Source organism: Sorex fumeus, unplaced genomic scaffold (assembly GCF_029834395.1).
Source record: "Sorex fumeus unplaced genomic scaffold, SorFum_2.1 ptg000093l, whole genome shotgun sequence".
NCBI lineage: Eukaryota > Metazoa > Chordata > Mammalia > Eulipotyphla > Soricidae > Sorex > Sorex fumeus.
Window position 1 is genome coordinate 10,573,351 of NW_026606150.1, and position 24,495 is coordinate 10,597,845.

Genomic DNA, 24,495 nt, shown 5'->3' on the forward strand with positions numbered 1-24,495 from the left:
CTAGGCCAACAGGGTTCATTAAGCACTGGGGCTCATGTAAAAAGCAAAGACTGATCTCAAACCAGACTGAGTCAGCCTTAGGAAACTGGATGACTGCTAGAAGTAGCACAGATCTCAATGCAGCGTAATGTCCTGTTCTAGGCCAACAGGGTTCATTAAACACCGGGAATCATGTCAAAAGCAAGGACTGGTCTCAAACAGGACTGAGTCAGCCTTAGGAAACTGGATGACTGGGCAAAAAGTTCTGAGAAGAAAACTGAAGTTTAGTTTCCATTCCCGTCCCCCGGCTTTTTGGATCACACCTGGCAGTGCTCAGGGATTACTCCTGGCTCTACACTCAGGAATTACTCCTGGTAGTGCTTGGGGGACCATATGGGATGCCAGGGATTGAACCCGGGCTGGCCATGTGCAAGGCAAGTGTTCTACATGCTGTATTATCATTTTGGCCCCTAATTTCCAAATTTCTTGAAGCATGTCTCTGGGAGTCCGTGTGTGTGAGTGTGTGAGTGTGTGTGTGTGTGTGTGTGCGCGCGCGCGCGTGCTTCCTTAAAGAAGCGGGAGACAAGTGGCCAGTCAATCTCTCATGCTTTTTATCTCTTTGGGTCTGACTGACATGGAAGCTAAGTCTAAGGAAACAGAAACAAAAAACCAAAGAAAGGAGAAAGCAAAGATGTTTATTACACGAACATTCTGAAGCCAAACTGGAAAAGATGTTCATGAGGTGTATCTGTCAGAGACAACCTTGGAGACAACCTTCTTCGCATACTGTGGGGTCTTTCTTGAGGCATCCTCACCCTTGCCTGCCGTATCACCTGAGACCCGGTGGATCCTTTCCATCAGGTCTCCACGCTACAGAGACACCCATGAAGGAAGGTCCCCCTTTGGCCAGGCTCCCTAGCTTTTACAGCAAGGACAGTCACTACTCTAAACAGAATCCCAACCCTCACCCTTGATGTAAAGCACATCTTCTCAACAGCGAGGTTCCTCAGTCATGAAACGCCCATAGACAGGTATGGGGAAGGGTACTAGGTGAGGATGTCATGGGCCTGGTGCTCCACCAGCATCTCCATGCTCTTCACATCGGTGCACCAGAACTCCAGGCGGTCCTTCATCCCCTTGATCTGAGTGCAAACCAGGATGACACAAGCGTTAAGACTTCTGGGAATTCATTCTCACTTCCAGCTTTCTTTTTTTTTCTTTCTGGGTCACATCCAGCTATGCACAGGGGTTACTCCTGGCTCATGCACTCAGGAATTACTCCTTGCAGTGCTCGGGAGACCATATGGGATGCTGGGAATCAAACCCGGGTTGGCCTTGTGCAAGGCAAATGCCTTACCCACTATGATGTCACTCTAGCCCCACCAGCTAATCTTTAATAATAAGAGCTGAGAGTGGGATGTGTGAAATAGGATTATCCCAGTCAATTCTTATCACAAGGACATTTAAAAAAGAGAAAATAGGCAATAGAGGAAATCCACAGGATTAAATTTCCAACAAATATCAACGAGATGGATTTGAGCTCAAATCCTAGGACCAGGAACATATTTGATCAGAGTACCAATTTTAGGATTAAAAGGCATCATCAGCACAACCAGCATTGTTGTCATAAGCTTTTAAATGCAGGGTTCAAATCCTAGGCTTGCATTAAATTAGGTTCTCTGAAAAACTTAGTTCCTACAGTAGTAATTAATCTCTGAAATCTCTCAATTACTAATGCTTTCTTCCTAAATGGCCTCCCTCCAAATAAAATAAGGCATCATAGAGACAACCAAAAGCACCTCTAAAGGTGACCCATGGAGTTCAATCCTATCATTTACCTGTTGCAGATCCAATACTCGAGGCTGCACCCAGGTCATGTGAACTCGCTTATCCACTTCATCAATACTGCCTTTCACCAGTCCCACTGATAGCGCCTTCATCACCAGCAACTCCACCTGTGCAGAGAGGGGCTGTTGTAAGCTGCTGTTTCTTTTGTGGTACTAGAATTGAGGGAGCAGCTCACACAGGATCCTGGTCCCTCTGTGCAGCAGTTCTACTGCTGCAATATCCCAAGTCCGAGAATTGTACCTCATTTACAGTGATTTTAGCACTTTTGGCAATTTCTTCAAAGGTGAGCTGTCTGTGGTTGGCAGGTCGTGTGAAAGTCATCTGAAAAAATTATATTAATTATATTTCCAAATAAAAAGTGGTGAGACAACTGATATGCTTTTGTTAATATTTGTTCAGAAATTACAGATCTTGTTAATACCCCATTAACTTAAGTTTTAATATCAAGTCCTACTTCATATGTGGAACAAACTTTTTATGCTTAGGTAATGTGAAATGATAAAGGTAAGGTAAAGGCCCTCCCGTTGATCGTCGATTTGCTCGAGCGGGCCCAGTGACGTCTCCATTGGAGACTTTGTTGTTACTGTGTTTGGCATATCGAATACTCTCGGTAGCTTGCCAGGCTCTCCGAGAGGGGCGGAGGAATCGAACTCAGGTCGGCCACGTTGGCTGCTTGTAAGGCGAATGCCCTACCCACTGTGCTATCGCTCCATATTAATCATCAATTTCCTTAAAAATGTCCTTTTATCTGACATGTGTCAATTCTACAATCCACAGAAACTTGAGACCTATTTGTTCAAGAAGTCTAAAACAAAATTCTACCAGAAAGACAATGTGAGAGCAAAGAATGACTGAGGGCAACGGAAATGAAGTTTGAAGTCCACTCAGATGATCAATTCATTCCTCTGAGGAGACATCAATCAAAGCTGAGATTCCAAACACAAGATTTAAACTAATGGCAGGGAAAATGGAAGATGGAGAGTAGGTACAGAGCAGCATTACAGTCGGAAGTGCACTCAGCAGCACCTGGAGTCATCAGGAACCAGGGGCACCCCTGCACACACAGGGCCTTAGGTCACAATGTGTTTTCAGGATGCTTGCTTACCTCCATGAGGCACAGTAATTGAATTTTCCTCAGAAGCTGGTTTTCATTGGCTGCTAAATCAGGCTATAAAACAAAAAGAGGCCTGTTACCTAACTTGGCCTTTAAAAGCAGATTGCACAAAAATAAAACGGGGGATAGGGATGTGGCCCAGTAGGAGAGCACATGCCTTGCATGTGTGAGGTCCTGAGTTCAATTCCTAGCACTGCAGAGCTCCCTGAATACCACCGTTTGTTTTAGTTGGCTCCCAAACATTGCATGGACCTCTGCAGTGAAACATCAGGCATATACTGCTGAGCTGGGCACAGACAGGGTTGGCCTACTGTAAGACCCTTGTCAAAGGGGCAGACACACAGAATGTAGACATTTCAAAAAGATTCTTGACATGAGAAAGCATAGAATAGGCACAGCTCCACCACTGACATTATGCTTTTGAGCACTACTGGGACCACTATTCAGAAAATGAAAGAGAGGGTCAGAGCAATAGTATAGCAGGATAGTGCATTTGCCTCGATGCAGCTCACCCAAGTTTGATCACTTGCACCCCATATGGTCCCCTGAGCCCAATCTCTGAATGTAGAGCCAGGAGTAAGCCCCAAGCATCTCCGAGGATGGCCCCCAAACAAAACAAAACCAAAAAAACCATAAAAACAAAACAAAAAAAATCCCAAAAAAAATAAAAAGAAAAAAGGGGCTGAAGAGACTGGGCACTTGTCTAGTACATAATCAATCTAGGTCCTTACCTCAGTACCACAGATGGACTCCAGTGCCCTGCCAGAAGTGATCCCTGAAGGCAAAGCCAGGACTAAGGCCTCAGCACTCATGAGTATATAGCCCCCACCTCCAAAAAAATATTTTAAATGAAAAAGAAAATAGGCCGTCCAATCCAAACATCTTCTACTGTTGATCACTAAAGTTCATTATTAGCTTTTTTTTTTCTTTTTGGGTCAACCCAGTGATTCACAGGGGTTACTCCTGGCTCTGCACTTAGGAATTACTCCTGGCTGTGCTGTGGGACCATACAGGATGCTGGGAATCGAACCCAAGTTGGCCACGTGCAAGGCAAATGGCCTACCCGCTGTGCTATCGCTCTAGTCCCCAAGCTTCAAGTCACTTTCACTTCACCTTTCTTAAGACTCATCAACAGACTGCCTACTGTAAGACCCTTGTCCAAGGGGCAGACACATAGAATGTAAGGTAAAAGGTAAAGGTAAAGGCCCTCCCGTTGATCGTCGATTTGCTCGAGCGGGCCCAGTAACGTCTCCATTGGAGACTTTGTTGTTACTGTGTCTGGCATATCGAATACTCTCGGTAGCTTGCCGGTCTCTCCGAGAAGGGCGGAGGAATCGAACTCGGGTCGGCCATGTTGGCCGCGTGTAAGGCGAACGCCCTACCCGCTGTGCTATCGCTCCAGCCCATAGAATGTAGTCATTTCAAAAAGATTCTTGAGAAAGCATAGAATAGGCACAACTCCACCACTGACATTATGCCAAGCAGGTATGGGAGCAATGCCTGCTCAGTTCAGTCAAGTGGGCATCTGAAAGTTCCAAAGACTTGTTCTGAATAGAAAGAGCAGCTTATTAACTTACAATAATAATAATGTTATGAAACCAAAATAACCCTCTGTTTGACCTGTATATAATCTTTCAGTGAGCAGGTAGATCAAGATGTTAATTTGCTCAGCATAGAACAAAGAAGAGTAGATTTCTTGATTCAAACATTTAGTAACAAACACCTCTACACAGCCCTGAAGGGAACATTTTCTGCCAAAGGTACTAAACATGTCAGTCTTAAAAAAGGCTCACTACCCTGAGAAGCTCCTGCTGCTTGGAAAAACAGAGATGACAAGATGGCAAGAACTCCTTCAAGTTCTTTATGTTTCCAGAGCTGGCCATTTCTCTAACGGCCCATTTTCTCCCAATCTGCAACATCAGAACATAGATTAGGCTGGCTAGATCTACTTTATAACTCTTCTTTCCAGTTCCTTCTTCAAGTCTTTTTATGTGTTAATTCTATGAGTTTATTCTGAATTCTGAGAAAAAACTAGACTTGCTCTCTTGGCTAACTTCTGTTCTTTGTATGACTCCTAAGGTCATACAAAATGCACAATTTCTTTTAAGCAGCCTTTTGGGTAAGCCCTTCTGCCCAGCTCCGACAATGCTCTGACACCCTACTCTGCATCTGTAGCAGTGAGCACTACTATGGTAACTGCTTTATTAACTAACCAGCCCCTTTACTAGCTACTCTGTGAAAACAAGACTGCCTCTCTTTCCCCCTTTGGGTTAGTATCTGAGCTTGGGGTTGTAGTTAGGTGTGATAGGGGAATACTCAAATCTCCCCCACTCTAACCTGCTGTCCCCAGGCAGTCTTCAGAGTCTGGAACCTCTCAACGTTGCCACTATTGAAGGCGTAAAGTGTGTCAATCAGCCACTGGCGGTCTGTGCCCCTCAGCGACTCCAGTACAGGATGCATTAGCTGCAAGGATGGAAATGGTCAGCGGATAAAATATCAGTTTCCCCTTGTCAGCAATCTGTGCCCAGGGTACACTTACGAGTTCTCCAAAGTTAAAAACGCCCTCGCCAAGAAGTCCTGCTAGTCCCAGCGTGAAAGCTCTCTCCTGTTGCTCAGACACTACAGCAATAATACACTTCCAGTTACATTCCAGTCATGAGAATCAGTCCTTCTGGTTTTAAACATTTCACATAGAAAAGTAAAGAGGGCCGAGAGACAGTATGGGGAGGAGGAAGAGGTTAAGGTGTTTGCCTTGCATGTGGTTGATCCCATATCGGTCCCCTTAGCATCACCAGGAATGGCCATCAACCAGAGCTGGGAGAAGCCCCTGAGCACTAAAAGGTGTGGCCCAACACCCCTACCTCAAAGTAAGTATTCTCTGTAATAGCTATGTTACAACGACAGAAAGCAAAAAAAAGTTTTGGGAAATGCTCCCAAAGTTAATGTGGTCTATATGGACGCAGTCAGTGCTTAACCTCCTGCATGACACAGTGTCCTAAGCATGTTGAAAACTGAAAACAACCCCAAGCACTGCTGGGTGAGGCCAAAAAATGAAAGTGAGAGAGAGAGAGAGAGAGGATTAATATGTTTGACTAGCAACTGAATGTATGGATTTTGCTGGAAATCTACCCATCAACGCATCCACACCCATTCACTGCTTAATTTTTAGGCCATATCTAGTGGTGTTTGGAGGTCAAATCTAGGGCACCTGTAAGCTACACATATGCTCCACTCCTTGTGTCCTCTCCCTGGTAAAGTAAAGTAAAAGTAAAGGCCCTCCCGTTGATCATAGATTTGCTCGAGCGGGTCCAGTAACGTCTCCATTGGAGACTTTGTTGTTACTGTGTCTGGCATATGGAATACTCTCGGTAGCTTGCTGGGCTCTCCGAGAGGGGCGGAGGAATCGAACTCGGGTCGCCCATGTTGGCTGCGTGCAAGGCAGACGCCCTACCTGCTGTGCTATCGCTCCCTGGTATTGAACATTTCAATTTTTTGGGTCATACCCTGCAAATAATCAGAGGTTACTCCTGGCTCTGCACTCAGGAATCATTCCTGGCTGGCTCAAGGGAGCATATGGGGTGCCGGGGATCAAATCAGAAAAGCAAATACCTCATCTACTGTACTATCTCTCCAGAAATGGCTCCATATAGTAGTCTATGAGGATCATCTAAAGTAGAGGTTCTCACACTTAGATGGCCTACCGTCCTTCACAGGAAAAAAAGAAATCACTAGTTCCCCATCTGGAAATCTACCCTTTCAAAGCAAACAAAAGGAGCCCCTCAATTGCATCCAAAGCTACTACCACCTGCCTGAATCATTCCAGATCCTCCACCCTGGGTATCTCTTTGGGAAACACTGAAACAGGTTCAAGTCTGCTAAAAAAAATTTTTTTTTGGTCTTTGGGCCACATCCAGTGATGTTCAGTGGTTACTCCTAACTCTGCACTCAGGAATTACTCCTGGCACGGTTCGGGGGACCTTATGGGATGCCAGGAATCCAACCTGGGTTGGTGGCCGTGTGCAAGGCAAGTGCTCTATCCACGCTTCATGTTATCACTTTAGCCCCAGTCTGCAAAAAACTTTTAACTAAATTCTTATTCCTTTTGCCCCATACCCACCACACACGCATCTAGTATGAATCTCTTTTCTTTCCACTCTCAAAAGCCTCGAGGAATTTTTGCAATTTATTTCCAGAGTTAACATTTGTTTTCAAGACAAGAGACTCAAGTAAGGGTTTTCACTGTTCCCTTTATTCTGCAAGGAGTAAAGATATTTAATAATGATACAATTTTTAAAAACTTCTGATTTAGAAACCAATTCCTTAAACTGTAGCTTGTAAACCCAGAGGGGATCGTAAAAAACTTAAAAATTTTATTCTTGAATTTTATGACTTGTCATCAAGTAAATGTTTGACTTGTATATCTAGATTATAACCCTGTATAACCTAGGGTTTCCTAATTATTTCTCAGTCAAAAAAACGCAGTTTAAGGCTGCTCTTGGATAACAGTTAAGTCATGGAGAAGAACAGTAAAAGGGCTAAGAAGTCAGCCTCATTTTATTCTAATTAAATCCTGAAGACCAATATAACACAGAAAAAACTTTAACAACCTTTCGCACCCTCTTACCACATGGGCTTTCTTCAGAAAGGATGACTACATTTGAGTAGCTCCTGAGACCTGCTGCCTCTTGCACCTCATAGATGAGCTGAGGAGGAATCTCCCCCTGAAACAGAAACTTTAATACCTCTTTACCTGGAAGATCCTTGATGTCGACACAACCCAGAAATCGCAGAGCATCTTTATAGTAGGATGCATGGTTCCCAATGGTCTGATAGTATTTGCTAGAAAGATCATAAAAACGACTGTGCACCGATGTCACACCAGGCAGATTGCTCAGCATTTCCTCAACATCTTCAATTGTTTCCTATACGCAGGAAACAAAGTTTCCTTTCTTTGAATCAGAACATTTTGAAAAGTAGTATGACAAGACAAAAAACACTAGACCTTTGGGTAAAAGACTCACCGAAAATGCAATTACAGTTCATCCAAAACACAAAAAAACACAAGCTACAGAGTGGGGAAAAAACAGTCCCCATTAAGGGACTATGAACAACTATAAAAAGGACTCGCACAAACGAACATAGAGAAAAGGGCAAAGAAACATTAATAATAAATAGAAATGGAGACAATAATGGAGAGGTCAGTAATGGCCAGTCATCAAGAATAAAATCCTTAATCATATTAATATTCATTTTCTTAATTTTTAAAATTTTTTTGTTTTTGGGCCCCATCTCGAGGTGCTCAAGGGTTACTCCTAGGTCTGCAGTCAGAAATATACTCCTGGTGGTGCTCAGAGGACCATGTGGGATTTCAGGGATCAAAGCTAAGTTGGCCGCAAGCACAGCAAGCACCCTACCCACTGTACTATTGCTCTAGCCCCAACTTTATGTAATTTTTAAAGAGGGCTTGGATGGTGCTGTGGGGAGCTTATGCCACTTTCGAAAAATATCTTGCAATGTCTAGAAAAGGAGACCATAACTTCAAATGCACATCCTGCTGAGATTCTGCCCATTTACACAGGGATTTCAGGCATAGAAATGCTGGTAAACATCATTGTTTGTAATTTAAAAATGAAAAACAAAAACAACCCAAATCCCTTTTTATAGGCGACCAGAGACTACAATCTCTAAAATATTTGTACACTGAAATCACATGTAACAGTAAAAATTAAGCGGCTTGGGCCAAGGAAATGGTTCAAAGGACTGGAGCACTGCCTTTGTACGCGTGGGTCCTGGGTTTAATCCATGGTATCACATGGTTCCCTGTGCACTACCAGAAAACACTAAGCTGGGAACAGCCTGAGTATTGCCAGGTGTGGCCCCCAAGAAAAAACCTGGGTATATGTGTGAACATGTGGATTCACATAGTATTAAGCCCATCAGTTAAAACAATACCGTAAGTCAATGATAGTTACATATATCCGCATCAAGTAAAGCATAAAGAAATACATGAGCAACACCAAACATGGGGGCGGGGAGAGCACTGTTGGAGAAGGACTGGTCTAAAGGAATGCACAGTTCCAACTCTGCTGCATTCCTTTGCTCCTATGCTGGTTGCAGAGGGTAGGTACTATCACAACATTTTTCAGTTAGTTACTATGAATGTCTCAAACATGTCTAACAAAACACAGTTCAACATACATATGGGATAGAACTGGAATGCAGTAAGAAACAATAGAGGGCCAGAAGAGATAAGAGGAATCAAGGCATTTGGCTTGCTCATAGCCAATCCTGGTTTGATTCCTGGCACCACACAGTCACTGGAGGGGTGCCAGAAGCAACCCATGAGCACAGAGCTGGGAATGACCCCTATGCACCAATGTGTATATGCCCCCCTTGGTCCCGAAGAAACAATAAGAAGTATTTTTTGAGGGGCTAGTATGGGGCTCAAGTAGAAGAGCACGTCAGGCCTTGGTATCTCATGTCTCATGGCACCCCACCCCCCCCGCCCCACCACACACATCCACACCGAAGTATCTTTTGGGCCAAAGTTTGTTTTAGAACAAGAAAACTTGCCCCCAATATTTTCTTGAGTGTGCTGGTTACCAAACCAGATCTTTTAAAAATAAGCATCTGAGGAGCAGGCTGGAGCGATAGCACAGCGGTAGGGCATTTGCCTTGCACACAGCCAACATGGCCGACCCGAGTTCGATTCCTCCGCCCCTCTCGGAGAGCCCGGCAAGCTACCGAGAGTATCTCGCCCGCATGGCAGAGCCTGGCAAGCTCCCCGTGATGTATTCGATATGCCAAACACAGTAACAACAAAGTCTCCAATGGAGACGTTACTGGGCCCGCTCGAGCAAATCGACGAACAACGGGAGGGCCATCTGAGGAGCTAAAGAGATAGAATGAGGGTGATTCCTGGGCACAAATGGATGAGAAAGCCCTGAGCACTGCTGGATATAGCCCTAAAAATGCTGAATTTTATTAAATGTGAATGGATCATGTAAGTGGTATCTATATCTGTTTCTAAAATTACACTAGAACAAAAATATGCACAGTAAAAAGAGTAAGATCCTTCCACAGTAATCAGTAGGTAGAAAGAGGAAGGATGAGCATTACATTACATGACCTTGGTCAGTGGTGAGTAGGATGGCTGGGCAGCAAGACCCTCAACAGATATAGACTAGCTGAAGTTACATGATCTCCTTGCTGTATGGAAACGCTGGTAAAGTAAAGTAAAGTAAAGTAAAGGCCCTCCCGTTGATCATCGATTTGCTCAAGCGGGCCCAGTAACGTCTCCATTGGAGACTTTTGTTGTTACTGTGTCTGGCATATCGAATACTCTCGGTAGCTTGCCGGGCTCTCCGAGAGGGGCGAAGGAATCGAACTCGGGTCGGCCATGTTGGCTGCATGCAAGGCAGACGCCCTACCCGCTGTGCTATCGCTCCAGCCGGTATAAAAGGGAAGTGCTCTTTTGTTTAAGGGTAATAGTCATCATATCGCAACTTACTCTTCAGTAAGGTTAAAAAAATACACACACACACACACACACACACACACAGAATGACAGGGAACAGTAGTGATACCTTAATTAAAAAAAAAAAAGGTATGCTAGAGGGAGCTGAAGAGACAGGATAGTGGGTAAGGTGGCACAAGGCTGACTCGGGTTTAATCCTCAGCATTACATACGTTCCACCAGATGTCCCATTTCCTCCTTCCTTCCAAAAAACAAAGAGCTCCCCCCTGCTTTAGGACATATCGGGTTGTGTTCAGAAGACTACATGATGCCAGGGGCTGAACTCGAGGTTCCCACATTAAAAAACAAGCAGGCAAGCTCTTTGTGCTCTCTTAATCCCTCCTATTCCAGTTTTAAACAACTTATGAAAAACAAAGATAAATCTGCATGATGGCAATCTTACCTTTGTAACCTGTAGGTCTCCAATGTTTAATTTTAATGCCCCGATTGCGGTTTTACACAGGATTACTGCCTCATCACTACTTTTCACCTGGAGCCAGAAAAAGAAAAATTCAGAAGTGTGGGCACAGAGTAACAAAGCAAGGCTTCTGCTCATTGGACTTACGTGACCAAAAACACTGATCTCTGGAGGTATGGGCAGTGAGCACAGGCACAGACTCTAAGACTCCAATTTGTGCTTGGGAGGTAAACAAAATATCTGGCTCAAACTTCACATTTACCTTCTCACGCGTCTTTTCCAGAAAAGTAAGAGCCACATTAGGATCTGGAAAAAAGAACAAAAACAAAAGAATCGCCAACATGGTATCTTTACAGGCTGGTTTCCACTTATGACTATACCATACAAAACAAAAACTTAAGTTAGACTCTATTTTTTTTTAAATGTCCAACTAAATTCTATTTCAAGGTATTTTAATTGCCATTTGGCTCAACTCAAGAAACCTAGTGAGACTCACCCGTCATCTGTCTCACTACGTGAAGAATAATTTCTACCAGGGACAAAGGATTCACCCTGAAATAAAAATCATCAGATTCTGAGTGTCAAAAAGAGAAATTGTATTCATTTTCAAAGTAAAAAAACTGACAAAGGAGTTTTACCTATGTTCAAATTCGCTGATGAAGTTTTCATAAAGCTGTGGAACCAAAACAGAGAGAATAATTACTGGATTTCATTTAGCAAAATTAAAATGTCTAATTCTACCTCAGTGACCATAGATAGAAGGCAGAACAAACATTAAGACATTTTTATCATTTTCACAATATGCAGAGGACAATGTCCACTAAAATTTAAAGGCTAACAGAAGACTACAAATTCATTTGTGTGATAAAATGTCAAATGAGTAGATACAAACCTAAAGAAAATCTTAGGAGCCCAAAGACATATGAGGTGGAAAGTTCTAGTGTGAGTACATAATGTGTCCTGGGCAAATTACTCAGGCCCCTATGAATTTTTAACTGTAACGCAGGCATAAAGCTTGGACTCATTTGAAATCCAAAGAAAGGTATCAAATAAGATATTATGAAATAATTTCCCCCCTTTTTCTTCTTTTGGGCTGGAGCGATAGCACAGCGGGTAGGGCGTTTGCCTTGCACGCAGCCAACATGGCCGACCCGAGTTCGATTCCTCCGCCCCTCTCGGAGAGCCCGGCAAGCTACCGAGAGTATTTGATATGCCAGACACAGTAACAACAAAGTCTCCAATGGAGACGTTACTGGGCCCGCTCGAGCAAATCGACGATCAACGGGAGGGCCTTTACTTTACTTTACTTTCTTCTTTAGGTCACACTCAGTGGTGTTCAAGGCTTATTTCTGGCAGGGCTTGGCAGATTACATACAGCGCTGGAGCTCAAACCCAGCGAGGTCAACTGTGCACAAGGCAAGCGTCTTACCTACTGTAATCTCTCTCTAACTCCATCACAGAAGACCTCTAAGAGGAAGCTATCTGAATAAATGCGTGAGTGTGTTTCTGGAATTTGTGATTGTGTTTCTGGGAACCTGGGAAAGACTGGAACAGTGTATCTTTAAAATTTCTGTTGACAACACTTTTAAAAACTGCTCTATGCAAACAATGTGGTATTATGCCAGGTCCCCTTCCAGGTTTTTCAACCCCCACAGTGAAGCACAAGAGGTATTCTCTCTTCCACAGTACCAGCATTGTGGCAAGCAAACAGGATTGGGGGGTAAGGTAAGAGGCATTCTGGCAGTTATGATGGCATTCCTATGGCAATCCTCATCTTTAGCACATCCCATCCTCTAACTGATTTTGAACTTTCAGTATCTGAATAACCTTCCCAAAAGTATACCACATCCACAGTCTAAACAAGAAGATACCAAACTTTCTATATGAGAGCTTTTTTGTTGTTTTGGGAAGTACCCAGTGGCACTCAGTGCTTGGGGTACCACGTGGTGCCAGGTATTGAAACCCACTTTCGGCATACAAAGCACTAGCTCCAGCCTACCGACACAATCTTTTACAAGGGGGGCTTAATATTTATATTTTGGGTCCTATCTGGTGGTTAATTAAGGGTTACTCCTGGCTGTGTTCAGAGATGGCTTCTAGAGAGGCTTAGGGGACCGTATGAGGTGCCAGTGATAGAACCTGGGTAGGCAGGCCTCTGCAAGGCAAATGCTCTACCCGTCTCTTTATAAAGGGTTTGAGAAGACAATGTTTGAATCCCCTCCTGCCACAAATCAGCTGCCATCTGAGTCAAATTACGTAAAATATATTTTTCTGCACCACAACAGAGTATCAATACTATTTATATCGTGATGTTGTTACGAAGAATAAGGTACTCAACACATCACCTGAAGTAAAGTGATTGTACTGTTTTATTATTTCACCCATTTTTCACTTAGTTTTTGCCATGTTAGGAATCACACGAAGGAACTACATACATATGAGAAATGCATTCTACAGCTGAGTCACACGCTCAGCCCCCAGCCAATATTGAAAAATGTCCTTATGCACATTTATACCATCTGACCCAGTATGGTGAAGCATTTACCTTAATGAGGCCATCTCCTTGAGCAAAGCAGGGATCTTGCACAAAGTCTAGCACTTGAAGTGTCAGCTGATGCCACAACCTGAAAATGTTAAGTCCCGTAAGAACTGAACGGATATTCTTGGACACCTTCAGCTCCAACGGTCCTATCAAATAGACACTAACAAACCTTTATTGCGCGGTGAGAAGAAAACTTTTGTTGATACACATAGGTTTCACACCAGATTCTGTTACTTAACTGGTTATGTCATCCTGGGATGTTATGCCTAAGACTGACTCTTCTCTGCGACAAACGGGGAACATCTTTCTAGACTGCCTCGAGGAGCTACTGTGAAGTTACTGTGCAGGCGGACTGCAGACCAAGCTTTCGGAATCGCCTGTCTACACTGAAACTCCCGGCTCTTGTTCCTAAGTCTCCTGGGAAGGGGCTTACGCTGAGCTTCGCTTTCCTCATCTGAGAAAGGGACGAAAGGTTAAATGGCTTAATAGAGCAGACCACCTATACTACAACATAGAACAGAAACATAACACACCTGAAGCCACGTTAGTTTCTGAGAATGTCAGTAAAATACTTTGAAAGACCAAAGGTTAGGCAACACAAAGCCGTTATCTGCCAATTACCAAACATGTCTCTCAGAAACTGCTAGAGCGGGTCTTAGGAAGCTGCTGGCCACCACCAAAACGTGCCGAAATCCTTGCGAACACTTCCATGCTAAACGCCAGCAGCAGATACCCGACTGCCCCGAAACGGTCTGTGCGAGGAAGCCGAAAGCGAGCCGGGTGCGACCACCCTAGTGAGAAGCGCGCCGGGAAAGAGCCAACCTGGGGCGCCGGAACTGCAGCCCCTGCGCCGCCGACGGGCTCCTCGTGACGCGCGGCCGGGCCGCAGGAGGCCGCTCGAGAGGCCAGGGCGCCACAGGCCGGCGCTCGGGCCGGGTTCGGGGCTGCCGGGACGCGGGCCAGGAGAGCAGTGGGCCCCGCGGCGGCCGGCGCGCCCCGGCCCGCCCCCGGCCCCGCGTCCCGCACTTACTTCTTGGTGTAGAGCTCCTCCAGACGGTGCCACACGGCGGCCTGGCCGGGCCCGGAGCTCTGGCTCTGCTGTAAGAAACCTGGAACGTCCTTCATGACGGCGAGACCCCGGGCAGCGACAGCAACACAAGCCGCGCCGCGAGGAGCAGGGCCGGAAATGCTCACTCACTTCCGGCGCGGCGCCGCGCGGGGTAGGCCGGGAGCGCCGCCGTGACCCCGCGCCCCTGGTCGCCCGGGCAACCGCCCGGCCGCGGCGCGCCTCAGTGACTCTCGGTACCTCAGGAAATGTGACCCTGACTGGGCCCCGCGTCTGGGAGGTGCCAGTCCTAGGCCCATCCCGGCGACAGGGTGGACAGGGCGGGGCGGGGCGGGGGCGAGGGCGGGGCGAGCGCGGGGCGGGACGAGCGCGGGAGGGGACGAGCGCGGGGCGGGAGGAGCACGGGGCGGGGCGAGCGCGGGGGCGGGACCCGCGGGGCGGAGCGTGGGGAGGCGAGCGCGCGGGGCGGAGCGCCGGCACGTGACCCCGAGGACAAGGTCGCGTCCGGCTGTGGTGGACCATGGCGCTGTGGGCTCGGCCTCCGGTTCCAGTGCTCAGGCTCTGGGGCCTTGGAAGTGAGCGGGCGTGGGCCCGTGGGCCTCGGTTGGTTCTGGTGCCCTCCGGGGGTCGGGGGCTAGGCCGGGGAGGGTGAGTCGCCAGCCGGCCAGTGCCCAGGGTGGCCTGGCGTGCCCTGACCTGGACGCCCACCCGCACTCCGCGTCCTCTGGGTTCCCGGGCGCGCCCGCCTCTCCTCAGGGCCGCCTTCCCCGCGACCGGCATCTCGCCCATCTGTGAGGAGTTCCAGAACTGTCTTCATTCACATGACGTCAGGGGTGATGAGAGAGGGTTAGGAATGAGAAGGAGCTGCCTTTACGCCGGAGCATTTCCGGAGCTGGGCCTCAGCTGCCGTGCTCGGGCGCCCAGGGCTCTGTGTTCAGGAGTCACACCAGGCTGGGCTCTGGGGGCCGCATGTGGCGCTGGGGATCCAGTCTGGGTCAGCCTCCTGCAAGGGCAAGTGTCCGGCTACCCTACCCAGGCCTGATTTCGGCCCTCCCCACCTCTCCTGCCCCTCTGCCTCTTCTCCCCTTCTCTCAGCTTGCCCTTCCCTCCCCCCTCCCCCTTCCCCCTCCCTCCCTCCCTCCCTTCCTTCCTTCCTTCCCATCCTTCCTTCTCTTCTTCCCTTTCTCCTTCCCTCTAGTGGTGCTCAGGATCTACTCCTAGTAGGGTGCTGGTTTCTGGAAGTGTCCTGGGGACCACGAGGTGCCTGGAATCAAATCTGGGCTTTTTGAGTGCAAAGCATGTTCTCCATGCCTTTTGATCCAGGCTCTCTTTTGTCTGTCTTAATTTGATTTTAGAAATCATGGACATGGTCCTCCCATTGTTCATCGATTTGCTCGAGCTGGCCCAGTAACATCTCCAATCTCCATCGTGAGACTTCTTGTTACTGTGTTTGGCATGTTGAATATGTCATGGGTAGCTTGCCAGGGTTTGCCATGCAGTCGAGATACTCTTGGTAGCTTGCCTGGCTCTTGGAGAGGTGCGGAGGAATCGAACTCGGGTGGGCCATGTTGGCTGCTCACAAGGCAAGCGCCCTACCGCTGTGCTATCACTCCAGCCCGATTTTAGGAGTAGCCCAGGAAATGGGTGAGAACCTTTGGTGGGATATACGTTCTCAATACTGTATGAAGTGGAGCACTTAATAATTGCAGTTGGTCTTCCTGAGCATCTGACCAGTTTTTATTTAAAAAAAAAAAAGAAAGAAAGAAAGAAACCTTCAGGGCTAGAGAGATAGTAAAGAGAAGGATGAAAAAAACCCCCTCAGTTTTATTGGCTTGGTCTCAGAAGAGCTACATTGACAAGTCATTTTATGTAAGTTTTGAGGCAGTAGAAGTTTTAAGAATCGGAAGAGAGCTCAGTTGTTTTGTCTGCTAAAAGTATTTCTTGTGCCTTCTCTTGGGAGATATACAGTTGTAAATCCTTTCAGATAGATTAATTGTCATCTCTTCTCCTTTTTGACCGTGGCTGGTGAAGCTCAGGCTTTTGTTGAGAAAAACATTTTGTTTTTTGTTTTTTTAATTGTTTTTTTTTTTTGGCTACAGCTGGTGATGCTCAGGGGTTGCTCCTGGCTTTGCACTTAGGAATTGTTCCTGGTGGTACTCTGGGGACCATATGGGATGCCAGGGATAGAACCTGGATTGGCCACATGCAACGCAGATGCCCTACTTACTGTGTTCTCCCTGGAGACAAACTGTGGTACTGACTTGAGTGAAAGCCACCTGTGCAGGGCCACCAGTATCAGTTGCAGTTTATACCAATCTTATCTTCATTCTCTCGTGAATACACAAGAAGGACATAGAGAAAAAGAATGGAAACAACCAGTCTTGTGGGAGATGTAGTGAAAAAAGAATCTTCTTTCATTGTGTCTGGAATGTTAGTCAAGCCTCTATGGAAAACAGTCTGAAGATTTCTCTAAAAAATAATAATAAATCTTTTATGTATAAAATAGTATATTTTTATGTATAAAATAATAGTAAATCTCTCATTTTCATCCTACTTGCAATGAGCTGCAATGGAAGGGAAAGAGTGACCAGCACCACAAAGAAATGGGGAATTGGTATTGTCACCTTAAAGGTGGGCAAAGTGGCTTCATAAGTGGCATTTGGTCCTGGCTATCGATATCGTTTGATCCTTGACTGCTGGTTATTTTGACATGTTGAGTTGGAGGAAAGTCTTCAAAATCAGAGGGAAGGCTAGAGAGATAGCATAATGGGCTGGAGTGCATTCTAGCAGGATGCCTGGGTTTGACCCCTGAGTATTACCAAATTTGACCCTTTCCCTGTAAAAAAGCAGAGGGTAGTGGGTTTAGAGCATATATAAGAACAAGGAAGTTCTTTTGCGTGGCTAAAGTCCTTTTGTGTATGTGAGTTTGAAGGCATCGTGTAGGGGTTAAAACTGTGTCAGGTGGGATTTGTGCTAAAATGGTAGGATTCTGTGGGAAATGAAAAAGAATGAAGCAGAAAACTTCAGCAGCAGTGTGTAAAGTAGGTTGGTCAGTGCAGAGATTTTGGGGTTGGTTTTTTTTTTCTTTTGTGAAACACCATGAGGCACAGTTGTAGATTTACAATTTTTTGTGCTTGGGTTTCGATTATACAATGATCAGATACCCATCCCTCCACCAGTGCCCATTTTCCACCACCATGGATAATATCCCCCCACCCCCATCCCCCCATCCCCCCCTGTCTCTGTGGCAGGGCAATCCCCTGTGTTCTCTCTCTCCTTTTGGGTGTTGTGGTCTGCAAAAGAGGCTTTGAGTGGCAAACATGTTCAGTCCATAGTCTACTTTCGACATGCATCTCCCCTCCTGGGAGGATCCTCCAAACACCCTTTATTTGGTGCTCCCTTCTCTATCTGAACTGCCCTTTCCTCTAGGATACCCGGCTGGCCTCTAAGTTATGGAGTAATCCTCCTGGTGCTGATCTCAGCTATTCTTGGGTATTAATCTCATACTTTGTTACTTTATATCCCCCAGATGAATGCAATTTTTCTATGTCTATCCCTCTCTTTCTGACTCATTTTGCTTAGCATGATACTTTCCATATTGTACCACTTGTATGTAGATTTCATGACTTCATCTTTTCTAACAGCTACATAGTACTCCATTGTGTAGATGTACCAAAGTTTCTTTAACCAGTCATCTGTTCTTGGGCATTCAGGTTTCTTCCAGTTTCTGGCTATTGTAAAGAGTGCTGCAATGAACAAACAAGTGCAGATGTCACTTCGATTATACATTTTTGCCTCTCTGGGATATATTCCCAGGAGTGGTTTTTTAAGGAGCGGAATCCATAAGGTACATTTGAAGACAAAGTTGGCAAAACCCTCCATGATATTGAAGCTAATGGTATCTTCAAAGATGTCACGCCACTGGCCAAGCAAGTGAAAACAGAGATAGATAAATGGGACTATCTTAAACTAAGAAGCTTCTGCACCTCAAAAAAACAGTGGCCAAAATACAAAGACAGTCTACAGAATGGGAAAGGATATTTGCCAAATACACATCCGACAAGGGGTTGGTATCAAGGATATACAAAGTACTGGTTGATTTCCACAAGAAGAAAACATCCAACCCCATCATAAAATGGGGCGGGGACTGGAGAGATAGCACAGCGGGTAGGGCGTTTGCCTTGCACGTGGCCCACCCGGGTTCGATTCCCAGCATCCCATATGGTCCCCTGAGCACCACCAGGAGTAACCCCTGTGCATCGCCAGGTGTGACCCAAAAAGCAAAAAAAAAAAAAAGCGACAAAATGAACAGAAACTTTCCCAAAGAAGAAGTCCGATTGGCTAAAAGGCACATGAGAAAATACTCTACATCATTAATCACCAGGGACATGCAGATCAAAACAACAATGAGATATCATTTCATACCACAGAGACTCGCCCACATCCAAAAGAACAAAAGCAACCTGTGCTGGCATGGATGTGGCGAGGAAAGGACCCTCCTTCACTTCTGGTGGAAATTCCGACTGGTTCAGCCCTCTTGGAAAACAGTATGGACGATTCTCAAAAAATTAGAAATTGAGCTCCCATTTGACCCAGCAATACCACTCCTCCTGGGAATATATCTCAGAGAGGCAAAAAAGTATAGTCGAAGTGACAGCTGCACTTGTTTGTTCATTGCAGCACTATTTACAATAGCCAGAATCTGGAAAAAACCTGAGTGCCCAAGAACAGATGACTGGTTAAAGAAACTTTGGTACATGTACACAATGGAGTACTATGTAGCTGTTAGAAAAGATGAAGTCATGAAATTTACATACAAGTGGTACTATGTGGAAAGTATCATGCTAAGCGAAATGAGTCAGAAAGAGAGGGATAGACATAGAAAGATTGCATTCATCTGGGGAACATAAAGTAACAAAATAGGAGACTAACACTCAAGAGTCGCCGAGATTAGTACTAGGAGGTTTGCTCCATGGCTTGGAGGCCAGCCACACATGCTAGGGGGAAAGGGAGCTCAGATAGAGAAGGGGGCACCAAATAAAGGGTGTTGGGAGGGTCCTCCCAGAATGGGAGAAGCATGCTGAAAGTAGACTATAGACCTAACGTGATTGCCACTCAATGCCGCTTTTGCAGACCACAACACCTAAAAGGAGAGAGAGAACAAAAGGGAATGCCCTGCCACAGAGGCAGAGTGGGATGGGGGGAATGGGAGTTGGGAGGGTTACTGGGACCCGTGGTGGTGGAAAATGGGCACTGGTGGAGGGATGGGTATTTGATCATTGTGTAATTGAAATCCAAGCACAAAAATTTGTAATTCTACAACTGTACCTTATGGTGTTTCACTAATAAAAATTAAAAATAAATAATTTTTTTTTAAAAAAAGGTGGTTGTTTGCGGGTGATTCTCAACAATAGGGTGGTGGAAGGGTAGTCACTGTTCATTTTGGCTAGCATGAGCTTGATTGTGGTCATTACTTACCCCTCTCCTCTCTCAGTGTTTCAGGAGGAAGAAAGTCCATTTGTCTTTCTGCTAGTGCTTCAAGCTTCTTTGGAAGTGGAGGTGACAATAAGAAGGAGAAGCTTTTCCTGGAGGATATAGCTAAGCTCATTCAAACCAGAGCTTGCCAGAAGGTGGTGGTCATGGCAGGGGCCGGGATCAGCACAGCAAGTGGCATACCAGACTTCAGGTACCCTGAGTCCCCATGCCTCTAGCCCCCTGACCCTCTACTGATCTGAGGACTCAGAGCTTCTTATTTCTGTTTCGTAGGTCTCCAGAGATTGGTCTTTACAGCAGGCTCCAGAAGTATGACATCCCATACCCCGAGGCCATTTTTGAACTTAGTTTCTTCTTTCACAATCCCAAGCCCTTCTACACTTTGGCCAAGGAGCTGTATCCTGGGAACTATAGGCCTAATGTTACTCACTACTTTCTCCGACTGCTCCATGACAAGGGATTACTTCTGCGGCTGTACACACAGAACATCGATGGACTTGAGAGAGGTGAGCTGCCTGCGTTCAGTGGGGAAGGCTTAGAGGTTTGCTGGGTGGTACTGAGGCCCAATACTTTCACTCATCCTTTGTTTCCAGATAAACTGCCCTCTTTGCGTTTAAGGATCACCGAGACCTCATATTTTGAGTCTTTTTCCCAGAGTATCTTTGAGACTGTGAGACTGCAATTTTTGGATAGAATTAAGTTTGACATCTGGTGTTTCTAGTTTTACTGATCTTAAATGATGGGTTTTGTATTCTTTTGTTTGTTTGTTTGTTTTTTGAGACTCTGGTGCTCAGGGCTTACTCCTGACTCTGGGCTCACGGTTCATTCTTGGCAGGGCTTGAGGGACCATGTGGAGTTCTCGGGATTGAAACCCAGTCATCCATGTACAAAACTTACCCTCTAGCTTTTTTTTTTTTTCTTTTGGCATGGTACCTAATAGTGCTTAAGAGTTACATCTGGTTCTGGTTCTGTGCTTAGGAATCATGCCTGGTTGTGCTGGGTACTGAGGGTCTTAATGTGGTGCTAGGAATTTGAACCAGGTTTCTGGCCAGAGCTACTTGTAGGCAAGTGCCTTAACATTTGTACTATCTCTTTGATGATAAAGAGACCACAACATGGTCTCTTTAAAAATGTTATTTTATTATGGATTATTTTTTAGCACAGAAAAATAAAGGGAAGGATATAATGAACTTTAAATCCTCTTCAACAGAAAGTCCGTTTTATCTTTCCCCTCCACCCATCCTCTCTTTAACTCAGGGATTATTTTGGAAAAAAATGCATCACAACATAAATTTAATCATTAATTAATAAATAATGCTTGGATACATCTGTGGGTATCTCTTGAAGGCAGACTTTTAAAACATTATTGTGGTATTATCATACAAAGTAATCGCTAATAATTCTATAATAGTAGACTTCATGTGTGATGATTTGTTGACAGTGTTTAATATGTTCAGAAATGGTGTCTGCAAGCAGTGATTCTCAGATCACATTAACTCCTGGCTTAAAGAAGAAGCATGTGCTTGAGTCTCTTTCTAACATACAGGGATGCTGACAAGTGCTGACAAGTCAACTTTTAGCAAGTCAGTGACTACTCAGGTAGGCAGCAGAGTGAAAAAAGCCAGAACAGGCTGAATCGATAGTACGGCAACTTAAGACATATTCCTTGCCCATGTTCAACCCCTGGCATCTCATATGGTCTTTCATGCCCCACAAGGAGTGATTCCTGAGCAGAGTTGGCAGTAAGCCCTGAGCACAGCCAGATGTGACCCCAAAACAAGAAAACAACTGGCAGTGAGTTTTAGCATATGAAACTCAGAACGAAAACAAGGGTGTTGGAAAGTCCTTTTAGTTGTGACCAGGTTGGTCCCCCCACCCCTACCCAGAAATCTTTCAGGTGTTACATTGGGAAAAAATCACTTTCATAGTAGTTAACTTCAACTTTTTTTATTTTTTTATTTTTTTTTGCTTTTTGGGTCACACCCGGCGATGCACAGGGATTCCTCCTGGCTCTGCACTCAGGAATTACTCCTGGCAGTGCTCAGGGGACCATATGGGATGCTGGGAATCAAACCTGGGTCGGCGTGCAAGGCAAACGCCCTACCCACTGTGCTATCTCTCCAGCCCCCCACTTTTAACTTTTAATAACACTTTTATTCTGTTATTATTATTATCTGTTTTATTCTGTTATTATCAGAGATTTACATTGTATCTGTTATTCTATCATTTTTTTGATAGTTACCGAGAGTATTGCACCTGCAGGACAGAGCCTGGCAAGCTCTCTGTGGCTTATTCGATGTTCCAAAAACAGTAACAAGTCTCAAATTACTGGCGCCTGCTTGAGCAAATCGATGAACAATGTGAGGACAGTGCAGTGCTACAATGTATTTATACTATTTCCTCAGTTTTGTTTGGTGCTTGGAGAGTAGAAAATATTTTTGAAGTTGTAAATATAATTTATCTCCCTCCCTCCCTCCCTTCCTCCCTCCCTCCTTTCCTCCTTCCCTCCTTCCCTCCTTCCTTTCTTCCTTTCTTTCTTTCTTTTTCTTTCTGTTTTTGTGCTATAACTGGCAGTGCTCAGGGATGACTCAGGGATGACTCCTGGCTTTGCACTCAGGAATTACTCTTGTTGGGCTTGAGGGAACCTATGGGTTCTTCATGGGCTTGATGGGCTTGAGGGAACCTATGGGTTGCTGTGAATTGAACCCAAGTATGTCAAGTTAGCAAGACAAGTATATTACACATTGTACTATCTTGCCTGCCCTGTAACCATAATTTCACCTGATTTTTTATCTAGTGTTTTCCATGCTGTGTTTTGTCAGGCTTTAGTTGATATGCTCCAATATGAAGCCTTCCTCTCTGGGCTCATTTTGGTCAGTGAGACATCATCTGTAAATGATGGAGGCAGGGATGTCAGGTTTCCTCTGGAGGCTGTGGCTCCTCCAAAGACAGTAAATCCCAAAGGTTCTACTTGGGTGCTTGTGTGTCCACCTTGGGAATGGTAACACTTCGTTTTGGTTTACATTTCAGTGGCTGGCATCCCTGCCTCAAAGCTGGTTGAAGCTCATGGAACCTTTGCCTCTGCCACCTGCACTGTCTGCCAAAGAAACTTCCCAGGGCAAGACTTTTGGGTGAGTCAGCATCCTCTCAGTTCTGTCTCTTCTGCATTTCACAGTGGGAGTGATCTGAGAAGGTGATTTTTGTAAACATCAGGTTGGAAGGATGATAGACACTGCACTGCCCTCCCATTGTTCATCGATTTGCTCGAGCGGGCACCAGTAACGTCTTCTCCATTGTGAGACTTGTTGTTACTGTTATATAATATATGTAAAAGTGTGAAAATGGTTTTTATTTTTATTTAAATCGGAAAACTAACACATACTTGTAAAAAATAAGAGGCAGTATTGAAATATGTAGGGAAAAAAATGATTCACCTATCATTTACTTCCCATGGCCTCCTTTTGTAATGCCTTGCTGTCAGGCACCTATTATAGAGTTACTGTTGATTTTTCAGTGACAGGACCATTAGTTTAATATTTTACAACTTGCTCTGTTTTTTTTGGGGGGGGCCACACCCCCCGATGCTCAGGGGTCACTCCTGGCTTTGCACTCAGAAATTATTCCTGGCAGTGCTCGGGGAACCATATAGGATGCTGGGAATCAAACCCAGGTCCGCTGTGTGCAAGGCAAATGCCCTACTCTCTGTGCTATAGCTCCAGCCTCAGTATTTTACAACTTGCTCTGTAACTAAGCAAAAATATTTTTGGAGATCTTGTGTATAGCTCTGGGGCCAGAGAGGTAACTTAAATGGGCTTGAATGTAGGCTCTCTATGTGGGGGAATCTGGGTTTGATTCTCTGGCAGTGCTGATCTGGGGTATCTCCTGAGCACTGCCAGATGTGTACCAAACAGAATAAAAACTTTCTGTATTCTTCTAGTAGGTATAGAGTATTACATTTATTCTTTTGTGGCATATTTTTTGATATTTGTAATTTTTACAACTAAAAATTATATAGCAGTGATACCTATGTTTCCCCCTATGTTTTTCTATAAATATTTCTGTAGTTTTTCTATAAATATTTCTGTAGAAAGCAAGGCCTGGAAGAAGACCTGAGGAAAAACTGTGTAGTAAAGAAGGCTCTCTGTTGGCAGGAGTTTATAGGACTCACCGCAAAGACATATATCGAAAGTCATCCTGGAATTCAGAATTTGCTGTTAGCCAATGAAGGTGGTTGGAGCGATGGCACAGTGGGTAGGACGTTTGCCTTGCATGCGGCCAATCTGGTTGACCTGGCCGACTCCAGTTCGATTCCTCCGCCCCTCTTGGAGAGCCTGGCAAGCTACCGGGAGTATCTCGCCTGCATGGCAAAGCCTGGCAAGCTACCTGTGATGTATTTGATGTGCCAAACACAGTAACAAGTGTCACAATGGAGATGTTACTGGGCCCGCTCAAGCAAATCGATGAACAGCGGGAGGACAGTGACAGTGATTTCTGTAGTTTGAATAAGTTTTTTAAAAAT

General features: G+C 45.2%; 2 protein-coding genes across 2 annotated transcripts in view; one reads left to right on the plus strand and one right to left on the minus strand.

The window, feature by feature from the left end:
- Positions 1–654: 654 nt before the first annotated feature.
- Positions 655–14,727, minus strand: PSMD13 (proteasome 26S subunit, non-ATPase 13). Its single transcript, XM_056131683.1, has 13 exons — positions 14,448–14,727; positions 13,421–13,499; positions 11,514–11,548; positions 11,372–11,427; positions 11,138–11,181; positions 10,861–10,947; positions 7,692–7,863; positions 5,481–5,560; positions 5,279–5,404; positions 2,933–2,995; positions 2,068–2,148; positions 1,818–1,934; positions 655–1,121 (listed from the first exon to the last, which is right to left on the minus strand). The coding sequence occupies exons 1-13, from the start codon at positions 14,540–14,542 to the stop codon at positions 1,026–1,028; spliced, it is 1,131 nt and encodes a 376-aa protein (XP_055987658.1). The 5' UTR covers positions 14,543–14,727; the 3' UTR covers positions 655–1,025.
- A 213-nt stretch (positions 14,728–14,940) lies between these two features.
- SIRT3 (sirtuin 3) overlaps positions 14,941–24,495 on the plus strand; it is a 30,941-nt gene continuing 21,386 nt past the window's right edge. The window contains exons 1-4 of the mRNA XM_056131689.1: positions 14,941–15,086; positions 19,978–20,169; positions 20,250–20,482; positions 23,007–23,107. Coding sequence (XP_055987664.1) covers positions 15,004–15,086; positions 19,978–20,169; positions 20,250–20,482; positions 23,007–23,107 — 609 coding nt within the window. The 5' untranslated portion in view covers positions 14,941–15,003. The remainder of the gene's footprint in view (positions 15,087–19,977; positions 20,170–20,249; positions 20,483–23,006; positions 23,108–24,495) is intronic.